We start from the raw sequence: 12,395 nt of genomic DNA on the forward strand, positions 1-12,395 counted from the left end.
ATAATAAACTAATTTTTACTATATGCAGAGGTAAATATAAAAGCTTTGCTACAAAATACTTACACAGAGCATAATTGAATGAGCTCTGAAATATAATGTAACGAAATAGCCAATGAGATTCAGTCTACGTAGCAATTGTTACTTAAAGAATGGACATACACTATTTCGAGAATCGAGACAAGACGGGAAATGTTTATGATACTTTTCGTCTCGTCTCGATTCTCATCTCCAAAGCGAGACGAAAATTTTGAGTTAGCCTTGTCCCGTCTCGAATGTAAAATGTTAATTCTCATGTTATTTTGTTTGTTTTAGAAACGAGATGAGAAATTCCTCTTCTCGTGGGCAACATTAAACCAAACCGAAATATTCTTTCCAAATGTCACGTTTCTGCTTGTAATGGTATGACCTGAGCCATAATTAGCTCCTAGCTTTTAATCTTCTACGAGATAATAATAATTATTATTAGTTTATTATTATTATTATTATTATTATTATTATTATTATTATTATTATTATTATTATTATTATTATTATTATTATTATTATTATTATTATTATTATTCCTGAAGATTTGATAGTTCAAATATTGAATCATCCGAGTATTCAAATATCTGAATATAATAAAACATATGTTATCGCTGATCAATCGCCATCAAAAATCCTAAAGTAAAAAAAAAAATTACAATGTGCATTCGCACAAGCACCTTGACCACTGAACCGCGATCGCTACGCGGTAAAAGATTCGTTTTTCGTCTGGTTACGCTAGGTTTCTTTGTCTCCGCTTGCAAACTTGTATGTTATATTTCTTCGATTCAAAATGTCTTTCGTATTTCTTTTATGAAGTCGGAAAAGTTTACATTAATAACTTGAGTTGTTCTTAAACCGCTGTTTCACAAGTTTGTTTTTTCTCCACACGAAACTACAAATATGACAGATTGAATTCTCATACACCCCATTTCTTTCAAAGCAGTCGCCATTACCTGGTCAAAGACTTATTTCCGCCACGATTCATATTAACCAAAAGAAATTCATTTTTCGGAAGCGGAACTTTCACTTTCCGGATTTCGGAAAATTATGAAATTCAGTTAAACTCCGGAATTCAGAATAATTTCGGAATTGAGAAAAACTCCGGATTTCGAAAAAAATCGGATTTTTCCGAATTCCGGAATGTAAACGAAATCAGAAATTTCTAAATTCCGGATTTTTCCGAATTCCGGAATTATTCCAAAATCGGAATTTTCCGAATTCCGGAATTTGTCCGGTTTTACTTTCGGGAGTCCGAAAACTAATAATTCCGGAATTGACTATCCCTAGTTTATACACAACCTTTCAGAACACTAAGCTAGTAGCTGTCTACAAACAAACAAGTAATGCAAAGCATTTTGTATCCTGCAATACGTCATGTATTAAAATCCGACAGCAGTTTCAGTATCTATCCAGAAATTGCATGTATCTAGTTACTGGAAGCTGATTTATGAAGAATTGTATTGTGTCTTAACTTTTTGTGTCTTATACAACCCTGCAAACCACTGAATATCTAAACGGCTTTCGTTAAATCCAAGTTGTAGTACTCACAGTTACATCCACTTGTGTCTATATGATCGTGTTACTAAAGCTTACTATATGACAGCGTTAGTAAGTCTTTCTCTGCTCTCTCGTAAAGTTGTGATACGATCTACTACAGAATAAAGAACCAATTATCAATTTAACCAAGTTGTTGTATTACTACACATCTGCTTCCGCCTGTCAACTCTGGTCGATCTCGTTGACGCGACATATTTGCTTTTTATACCCCTTTCTTCGTTTACTGAACTAAACAGTAACTATTCTGAAATATACTACTGCGCATGCCTCGTAGATAAATATTTATGATGCCAATAGTTTCCGTTTTGTCCAAGGAATGTTCTTTTTCTTATTCCCAGCATGACCCTTTTATTACATTATATGAAGAGCATGTAGGTCTAAGTACCTCATGTATTACATAGAATGTAGGGATAACTCTTCCAGCAAAGAAGAAACATGTGATCATAGTATACAAGCCACAGAAGTGATAGCTGGCAATACAGTGGTCGTAATCCCTAACGACACAGAAAGTGAGCAGTGCCCTCCCCGCTGGTCTAGTGACTAGCAAGTGCGCCTTTGGTGTATGGTGTCCCGGGTTCGATTCCCGGCGGGAGAGCATCTATGATTTTTAACTGTTCCTTATGTTTCTGTGTTCGTGTCCCTGTCGTTATGAGTTATTAGAAAAAGCAAGTTAAACGAGTGAAGCAAGTAATATTAGCAATAAGTAAGTTACTGAGACACGTTCGGTGAGTCAGTTAAAGAAAAAAAAGTGGACAAAGCACTTACTTTTCGCGCCGTCCATGCGAGTTCTAATCTATCTCGGCTTGTTTTTTTATCCATTTGAGAGAAAGTTTTGTTTCTTTTCGCTACAGGCAGAGACGGATCCAGGACCGACTTCTGGGGGGGCCGTGGGATGTCATACTGTTACTTTTAAGGGCTCCAAACTTTGAGATGGGTTTTATTTATGTATATAAAATAAAAAAAATCCCTGTTCTGAGGGAACGTTCGCCCCGGTAATAATAATAATAATAATTATAATAACAATAATATGAAATATTACTAGCTAACTCGTGTGTGTATTTCGGCAATATAATTTTATATTATTATGTGGAAATAAGTAAGGCTAGCTGGCGCCCCCCCCCTAATTTTTTTTTTCGATGCGCCTTATGGGTCCACGGTGTCCGACGTTGGTCCCATCTCACTATCACCTCCTGTTCTCTCGATATAAGTTATCGACATTTTGCCTAAAGAGGGCTCTGCCGTGGCTCCATGACTACCCATGACAATGACTCTTCGTTCATTTTGCATTGAAATCGCTTATTTTTCTGATTACTATGAGTGCATACTGTCCAACGTTGCTCCCATCACTCTACAATTTCAAGTTCTCTCTATACAAATTGCTAATATTTTGTTTGTAAGGGAGATATGGCGTTACAATTATTACGTTTGAAGAAGAATTGAGAAAGATATTGCCTTGCCACAAACAACACCTATCATTATTATTATTATTATTATTATTATTATTATTATTATTAGTAGTAGTAGTAGTAGTATTATTATTAATATTTTACTTACCACTAATGTTGTCTACCTTTATTTGCAATGCAATGTGTTACTAAAAAGCAAATCAAATAACATTCCTCGCCATTCACGCCCCCGAACTCGAAATACATGATTTACAGTTCTCTGTGTTAGTGGAAAGCACATTTATTATATTATTCTTTCAAATAACACGTTTCACAAGTTACTTCACTTTCAATGTGTAATTTCATATCATCACTAACAATCATCTTGTTCCAATACGAAAATAACGCCCTCCTGCAAAAAAAAAAGCCTGACCGTAGCGAAAGGGCGTGAACCTTCTTTATGCGATTAATCGGGTCCAATATTTCAATAAGTCTCTGCACACATATATTTCAGTAAAAGAGGAAAAGTTATTCAAACTTTCTAAATACCTATTTATGGGCGAAATTTGGTTCCCTTGGAAATTTTTGGGAGGTTGAAGGGCCGCCATTTTGAACATTTTCATCTGATTATTCTGGTTAACGAACTCATCAAGATATTTCAACAATTAATGTTTGTGCTAAGTTTCGTCTCAATCCGCTGAAAATTAGGGTGGTTATGGCATTCACAAATAGCGTTATATATATATGCACAGATAGATAGATAAATAGACACACAGAGGGAGAGAGAAAAAGTGTTTTGCTCCCTTCTCGCACCTGTGGTGCGTCAGAGCTAAACCGGGCCCCTTTGCAAAACGTATTGACCAGCCTGACCTAAACACAAACCTCTTACTTGCTAACGTAGAAACGTGGTCGGGAGGTGTAAGGCATGTAGAAATTGTATTTTTAATAACCATGAGTATGGATTCGAACACTCCACTTCCATGTTTGTCTTTTTACTTTTTGCAGCTACATCGGAACGTTCAATTTTTATTCTTTACTAATTGCAAATGGCGTTTACATTCAAAATATGAGGAATTTTGGTGGCATTTGTTCGGATATTCTTCTCTTTTGAAATGAAGAAAAGAATAAAAGCAATACGCAAAGACAAAAAATATTATCAGTACTAAACATTGCCAATAATAATTGCTACGAAAGACTAAATACGACCTCTTTTACCATCTCTCATGAGCTGCATGTATTAATAACAAAAATTTTTAAAAATGTCTTTACCGAAGATTCGAACAGGCGACCTTTGCATTTGTAAGCCAGCACCTTAACCACTACACCAAGATCATGGCATGGTGATCGTTTAGTTGTCGGCGTATTTGTTGTATTTGTGTTTTATGTTCCCACTTCAACAATTTTTCTCTTTTTTCTAAGTTTAACAGCTGTTTCTGGCTTTCTCTTTCGGTGTCGTCTTTTATTTACACTATGCACTATTCGTATTCACATCTTGTGTCCCTCTGCAATGTCTTATTCAGATTAAACTTTTCTTTTTGCCCCTCAGTAAACATTTGATTGATTTAATTCTCATACTCTCCACGGATAGAGAGCAGGAATGCCAGACTCGAAAAATAGGTGTACATTTACTTTCCTGACAGATAATACCTCCTTTGCATTATAACACTGAATATAATCATTGGATGCACATGATTCTTGCACACAATATAGAGCGATTTTTTCCTACTGGAATGTGTGAAAATCTCAAATTCGCTAAAAAAATGGACTACCTGGTTCTTGCATCCAATCTTTCAATTTTAAAGAAATAAAAAGAGAATCCAGAAAGGTTCGTAATTTCAACGTATAAAATAACCTCTGGACCCCCTGTTTATAAAATGTGTTTTGGTCATTTAATTTTGTTTTCCACTAGTCTCCTGCAGGTATTCAGTACTACCAAGTCACGCTAAGCTTTACAGCAGTGAATTCTGGTTGCGCTATTGCATAATATGTGAGGAACGGTTTTGAATGTTGTGTGAATTTGGAGAGGATTTACGCATTGGGTCTTAGGGGGGATGGGCACCCCTGCCGAAGAGTTTACGTAAGTATGTCTACAAATATGTGACTGATCGATGCGTTTCGCATAATTTCAAGGAGGAAACTTAGATGGTTGGTGTTGACTGGTTTCAAAGATTTATGAAATGGCATCCGGAGCTATCCATCAAGAAAGCTGAAGGACTTTCCCGAGCAAGAATGAATGGAGTTACACGAGAAAATGTGTCTGTTATATGCACGGTTGAAGAGCCTTTTCGTGAGTGTAAATTAGAAAATAAACGGGGAGTATTTACAATCAAGGATCTCTCGTCAAACAAGAGGAAACGGATCTCTCATTAAACAATATGCCACCCACATTGTTGCTGCTAAAGGGTCTCGTGATGTTGTGTCGTTGACAAATGTGGAACGTGGAGAGAATGCGACTGTACTCACTTGTGTGTCAGCAACAGGAGTTTACATCCCACCGTTTGTTATTTTCAAGGGCAAGAGACTGAAAGTTGAATATCGCGATGGTATACCACCAGGAAGCGACGTGTGCATGACGGAATCAGGATGAATGAACAAGGAGGCTTTCATGAAATGGGTGAAAATTGTTCGCATACATCCCTGTCTATAGTAGGGGATGTGTTTGAAAAATATGTTATAGAAGAGTTGTTGTTGCCATGTCACACAGCATATGTTCTGCAGCAGCTTCATGTTTGTGCTTTTAAGCCATTAAAGGCATATTTCAACCAGCAGGCAACATCTTGGCTTTACCAAAATCTTGGAAGGACAATATCAAAGTTAAGTTTTAGGTGCATCTTCAAAAAGGCGTAGAATTAGGCAGCTACTGTTGGTAATGATATAAAAGGATTGAGATTACTAGTATATATCTATTCAATCCATCAACTATACATAGAACACACATTTGTGAATGGAATTTCGAGTTCAGATTCGTTATCATTAGAATCTCACTTCTTTGAAGCCAATCCAGCGACCCCTTGTGCGAGCGCCATAGATTCAATTAGAAGCCTTATACCTTCTCCGGTTAAGATCACATCAACGAAGCAAAAACGAAGACACCCTATATATTTTCTGCATCTGACATCAGATTCACATATTCATGCTGTTGAGAACAAAATTAAAGCAAAGAGACAGAGTACCGAAGAGGAAAACGTCGCATCGTCAAATACAACAGCAGTCAATGAAGTATGGTGTTGTGGAATTTGCCGTTTGTTCAATTATCACGAAAAAAAGTCACAAGGCGGGAGCCTGGATACAGTGTCTGACTTGTAAAGCGTGGTTCCACGAACGTTGTGTTAATGCGTTTGGTAAGTAAAAGTTTGTTTGCGGCATTTGCATATCACAATCATTATGATCCGATTCTTCCCAACATTGATCCCATTTACCCCACAACATTGGGGTAAATCGAATCGATCTATCATCTCTTACAAAGTGAAATTGTTGGGGTAAGAACTAAACAATTCAAAATCTTTTCATTATAGTCTATTAGATGAAGGTTCACTTATTATTATAATGTACTTTTCGTTTAAATAGAAGCATATTAAACTTCCAATTTGACGTTTTCTGCAAAGGTGATCCGATTTCCCGCTACCTATCCTATATTAATTCGGAGTGCGTTCTAATTAGTTGTCAGTTGATAGTCATCGTCTATGGATAATATAATATTTAGATACAGTAACCCTGGACTTACGTAATACGAGACTTTACATCAATTCACAGTTACGTAACAAATATAAAAAATTATAACTACTAGCACGTATTAATACATTTGCGACTTTGACATCCATTGCAGTATGCAACGACACTGTAAAATAACACACCTTTATATGTAAACTGTGTATTTTTCATATTTTTGTATGTGATATTCAAGTAAATTCTGCTGCATAAAGTTACAATTATAAAATATTACTGTATAATAATAATAAATGTTGCAGTCTCTTACGAAGGAAGGAATTAAGGAATTTTACAATCTTGACTTGTGTGAAATTTCAGCTACGAAAGATATTCCTTACATAATTCAGAGAGGGGTCACTGTAGTAGATATAATATCTTCTCCTATCAATGAAAAGCCCTATTAATTTTAATGGTAGTACAAAAAAGTTGAGAGAGTAAGAATAATGTAATGAGTGAAAAATGTGAAAAATGGCTACCCATTGATTACAAGAATTGTTCCACTAATTTTAGGGACATAGGATCTGGAAAATAAATTTGTTTTAAAAAATATTTACATTAGAAAATTCTGGATTAGTCATATTATAGTTGTTGATTAGTCATATATACGAACTACTATAATGCGTTTAAATTTCAATCCTGTCCCCACATGGATCAAAGCTGGAACCGCGTGAACCAAAGACACGTGCGTTTACCCCCAGACCAACGGAGAGCTACGAATTTCTGGAATTTTAGAGAATAGTTCCTATTCTTCTTGTTCCTCTCTTTTATCACTTGTATCTGAATTACTGTGATAACTAATGGAAGGTTTGATAATCAGTATGAGCCATCTCTATCTATAACCGAAACTGGGATAATACTGCTTCAATGTGAAATTTCCAAGAATGTTATCTACGTGTAAGAAAGAAAAATTAGCTACATTTTAGTTTTAAAATGACTGACCATCTCCAAACGATTAATTCAATTTTTTAGAAATATAATTTGATAACCACAAATATTAACATTTTAGCCTAATATGAATCTTAGCAATTGAAGATATTGAAAACATATTAACTACTAAAATTTATATAAAACGTCTTTCAATTTAAACGAGGAACACATTGTATTAATAAACTCCAGTTCAGCCCTAACAACACTAGCAGTAATAAGCACATTTAAAAAAAGAGCGAATAATGGATATTTCAATGCACATCTTATTACATAACACTTCTTATTATGATCATATCAACTACATTAACTTTCTTATTTATCATCCTGATTATTTCTCACTATTTTACCATCCCCCTTTCCACAAATAATAATTAAGGAAGCATTAGGACATATTATTTTAATCAGCTTTGAGAATGTCCGGAGGAAGATATAGCTTTGTATGTTTAATATCCTTTATGTTTTCCGGTTGTTGTCCATCTGCGGCAAACTCTTTTCTTCAATTCTTTTTATATTAGTTGTTTATAGCATATCATTTAGAAGTCTATCCTTATACACATGTTTCAACCTAAGAATTAAATTACCGATATAGCAAAGGAGGGACAAAATTTTACTAGCTGAAGATGATAATATCTAATTATTTCAAGACAAAAAATAAATAAATAAGTGAAACAAGATTACCAATCTCATTAGAGTTAAAAAATGTGTAATTTTACACTGAAATCAGAAATTAGAAGTACTTATCAAGAATAACTATGTTCAAATATCACATTATTCCATATAAGTTAAAAACTTCGTCTTTGGACAGTATTTAGTTAATGGAAAACTTAGAACATCTTACCTGCATCAAGAGAGTAGGGCCAACACCGTTATCATTGACACGAAATACAAATGGTCCTGAGTTGAGTCCAAAATCAAAACGCATCATCATGGTCACTCCTACTCTAACACTCTCAGCCCGAACAGTTGTTAAGTAACTTAAGCTAATACAACTTCATTCATGGCGGTGGCAGGTTCTGCAGAAGAAATGCAAATCATTTCAATGCAATTAATAGAAACAGAAATATGATGTAAGTCAACAAGTTTGTCCGCTTCAGTTCTAATCATCTGTAGGTTGGCTGAACGGCTTTATACACTCGCAGGCCGTTAGCTGGCACCATTGTCTTTGCTTGTACCAGGTTCGCTTTAAGCTGTTACGAAACAAACATGACTGCGCCTCTGCCCGTTCCGAATGTTTTTTGTGAAGTGAAGGTGTACCAGGAGATGAAATCCACAGGATTCAGCAAAATACGGGAAAATGTTTTACCATGGCGAAGTGTTTACCAGTAGTTGAAACGTTCAGATTTATTCAAACAAGCGTGAAGGACGAGAATAAAGCACATTACTATTGAACTATTGAATCCACTGCTAAACATTTTGTCTTGGCAAAACATTACCCAATATTGTGCTGAAAGTCTTCTGTGGATTTCAGTTCCTGGTAAACATTCAGACCACAATAATAATAATTTCGGAATGGTATTCCTTTCTGGTGCAAACGGACAGTAATGCATGCATGTTTACTTCGCAACAGCACAAAATAAACTGAAGTGATAACGCTGAATCCCGCTACAAGCAAATACAATGGTGCCAACTATCTATCTATTGTGCTGCACAAAACCGTACAGCAAACTCATAGACGATTGATTAGAACGAATGTTCACATCCTTATTGACTCACCCACATATAATGATCATGATAAAGATTGAAAATACGAATACTACGTATTACTAAGGAAATATGATGTTCATTATTTAATACATTCAAATACAAAAATTCAAAGTTTAAAGTCCATGTAACATTTACAACTTGTTTAAATAATTATTATTTTTCTGACCAGAGTGCTCTACCTTTATTGCCTACATTAATATGAACATACATATTGAAGTCTCAGGAAGATAACGTTAAGTTTTGGAAACTGTTACGAAATAATTTATTTTTAATAAAGAAATGCATACTCTGGTCAGAAAAATAATAATCATTTAAATAATAATTCCAGAGTGAACATGGAGGAAGTTACAACGTGTATTACTATTTGAAACTTACTCTCATATACGGAATCGCTCCAACTCTATAATATATATGAAGTGCGAAAACAGGAAGCTTCTGTTCTGAAGTCTATAAAGAAGTATTGCTAAACATTTTCAAATAAATAAAATATATCTTATCAGACTTTTATATTTCAAACTTTAAAAAAATCCTCCAGTTCTGTTGTTCTGTAATTCTTAACATTTTGTACCCACAAAATGTATACGGACTAAGGAAACAGTTAAAACCTTATAGAAAGTGTCTTATCTGCTGGCACTGATTAATCTTAGATTGCCAGCCGATAAACAGGTTTACATTATGGTTCCTGTCAGTACTATTCTTATGCTTATACACTACAATTCATCATGTTATGTTCAAATAATCCTGAAACTCATCGATACACCATCATATGATTACATTACTAAATTAAGGCTGCAATAATTATATGTTATATGGGTGAGTTCAGGGCCCATTCTATTCTATAAGATATGGGTATATTGATGCATACCTTTCAAATTTTGGGAGACGTATAAGGCCAGCCCTTAAATTTGGGAATTGTCAAACAACACAATTTGATGACTATTCCGTAGGAGCCCAATATATATCTGTAAATTTCGGTGATCCCTTCTGCTTATCCCATTCTGGGGTAAAAAATGCCCAATATTAGTATTTTCATGTGTTCGTCACGCGATTAGTTATCTAACTTATGTTCTTTAACGAGCCTTTAATATGTGATATCGTCCCTTTGTTTGCAAAATGTCGTATCTCAGTTTTTCTTATTCTTCAAGAGAGCGATTTGAAATTTTACATCTATTTTACTTTACTGTTACGCCCATGTTTATCAACAAATATTTACCAAGTTTTGAAACAATGTAGCCAAAAAGTATATTCTTTAATACCATATGTTCAAATTATATAATATTGTAATATTGTCATAAAAAATATGTTATTTGAGATATGTCACTTTGCGAGAAAAATGTTTGTTTTAGGAAATAGTTCCGTCACTGTGCATAGTTATTGGGATATAAAAATAATGCCATTGGAAAACTGTAAATTTGTCCATTTGTGTACATCTAAATTACTGTATTCATCTTTGATAGAGTAAGTTATAAAAAATAGTAAACAAACGATAGAACCAAAAATCTTATTTCTTTCATTAATTAATTAAACATGTTTATGAAATCAAAAGAACTAATTAATAGGACTTTTGACCTTTCATCAAAAAAGGAAACAATGTAGTATGAAGTGAATATGAAGCTGTATGAAAGAAAAATAAAATTCAAGACAGCGTCTAAATAATGAGATTAAAAATGAGTTATAGTATCCAAACTAGAGTATAATAGTATTCGTTTAAGTAAACATGACTATAGCTTGAATTAGTAAAGTTAATAGTACCTCCATACAATACTAAAAGTTACTAAACTATGTCCATAATGTAATTGGCAAAAAAACAGGAATGAAGTTAACAAAATTACAAAAAGAAAGAAACTCGTTTTTGTTCGAAACCACCCTAATGGTCGAGGGGCAAGTAAAATTGCTGGGGTCAGACATGTGTACGATAGGGTAGGTCCGTTGCACATGTTAAGTCTACGTATTTGTCTTGGGCGACTTTCAGCTTTCACAGGTTAAGCTTCCCCGAAGTGCTTAAGTTGGAGTTCCTTGTAGTCTAAAATTAAGTGGTTGCTTTTGTAGGAAATAGTTGTCGACAGTGACGTAACTATGGGGAGGGGGGGCAAACAGGGCTTGTGCCACAGGCGCCGGATTGGGAGGGCTCAAAACTGGGCAAAGAAATATTTATTTTCACTATAAGGTATTGGAAGGAGTTTTAGCAAACAAAAGATCATTAAAAAAATATCTCAGAAACTTAACAGGACTACAACGACTTACCAAACTTATGATCATATCCACAGAGCATAAGTTAGCTTCAAAGCTATATTTTGAGGATATTATAAAAATCTTTGCAGTCAAAATAGCCCGCAAAGTTAAATTTTAGTTCCAGCTTTTTGTATTTACATTTAACTTACATCAATTTAAGAGATTTACAAAATGTCCTTGTATAATATTTGAGACAACAGCTTGACTGTTTGTTACAATTAAATATTCTATTCTAAAGCAACAGACTGTTGATTCATCCTACATATATGCATATCAAGTGTCTCCCCGTTCTGCCTACAGGCCCTCCAGCACTTTGTAGAAAATATTTTTAATGATCTTATCTTTAGGCAGAACAGTAATTCCCGTTATGCCTGCTTCCCGTTCTGCCTAATCTTTCGAGACGGGGAATTCTGTGCAGGGAGGGATCTTTTCTAGGGAATTTTTCTTTAGTAATTTAATAGATTCTGTAAGAAGAATAACTATTTCTTCAAGTTTACATATATTTTAGATGTTATTCTACTTGTTCTTCTCGGAAAAATGACTAGGTACAGTTCTGTTATTAGCAGCGTTATTCACATCTACTTTAGTAAAGATGTGATTTTTTAATACTTACAGAAAAATGGAAAATTGATTGATTCAGTTACAAGAAAGTAGTTTGACACTGTAACTGAAACGAACATAAAATAAACTTATTTCGGTCTAATATCAAGTCATTTCACAACAAAATTTTATTCAGTTTTCCAGTACTTCATCTCCATCATCCTAAGGGTCGCAATACGTAAAAGGTGCTACAGTTCACATTCTCAAGATATCTTTGGCCATATATTAAACAAACAATGCAAGAAGATGCATAAT

At 34.5% G+C, this 12,395-nt stretch overlaps 1 protein-coding gene across 2 annotated transcripts in view; it reads right to left on the reverse strand.

Annotated features, from left to right (window-relative positions):
* LOC145686288 (putative tubulin polyglutamylase TTLL2) overlaps nucleotides 1–12,395 on the reverse strand; it is a 192,843-nt gene that overhangs the window by 80,991 nt on the left and 99,457 nt on the right. For both annotated transcript variants that reach the window (XM_081759424.1, XM_081759423.1), the window contains exon 2: nucleotides 8,443–8,617. In XM_081759424.1, coding sequence (XP_081615550.1) covers nucleotides 8,443–8,532 — 90 coding nt within the window. In that variant the 5' untranslated portion in view covers nucleotides 8,533–8,617. The remainder of the gene's footprint in view (nucleotides 1–8,442; nucleotides 8,618–12,395) is intronic.

The sequence above is a fragment of the Thermobia domestica genome, chromosome 5 (genome assembly GCF_964235325.1).
Source record: "Thermobia domestica chromosome 5, izTheDome1.hap1.1, whole genome shotgun sequence".
In the NCBI taxonomy this organism is placed as follows: domain Eukaryota; kingdom Metazoa; phylum Arthropoda; class Insecta; order Zygentoma; family Lepismatidae; genus Thermobia; species Thermobia domestica.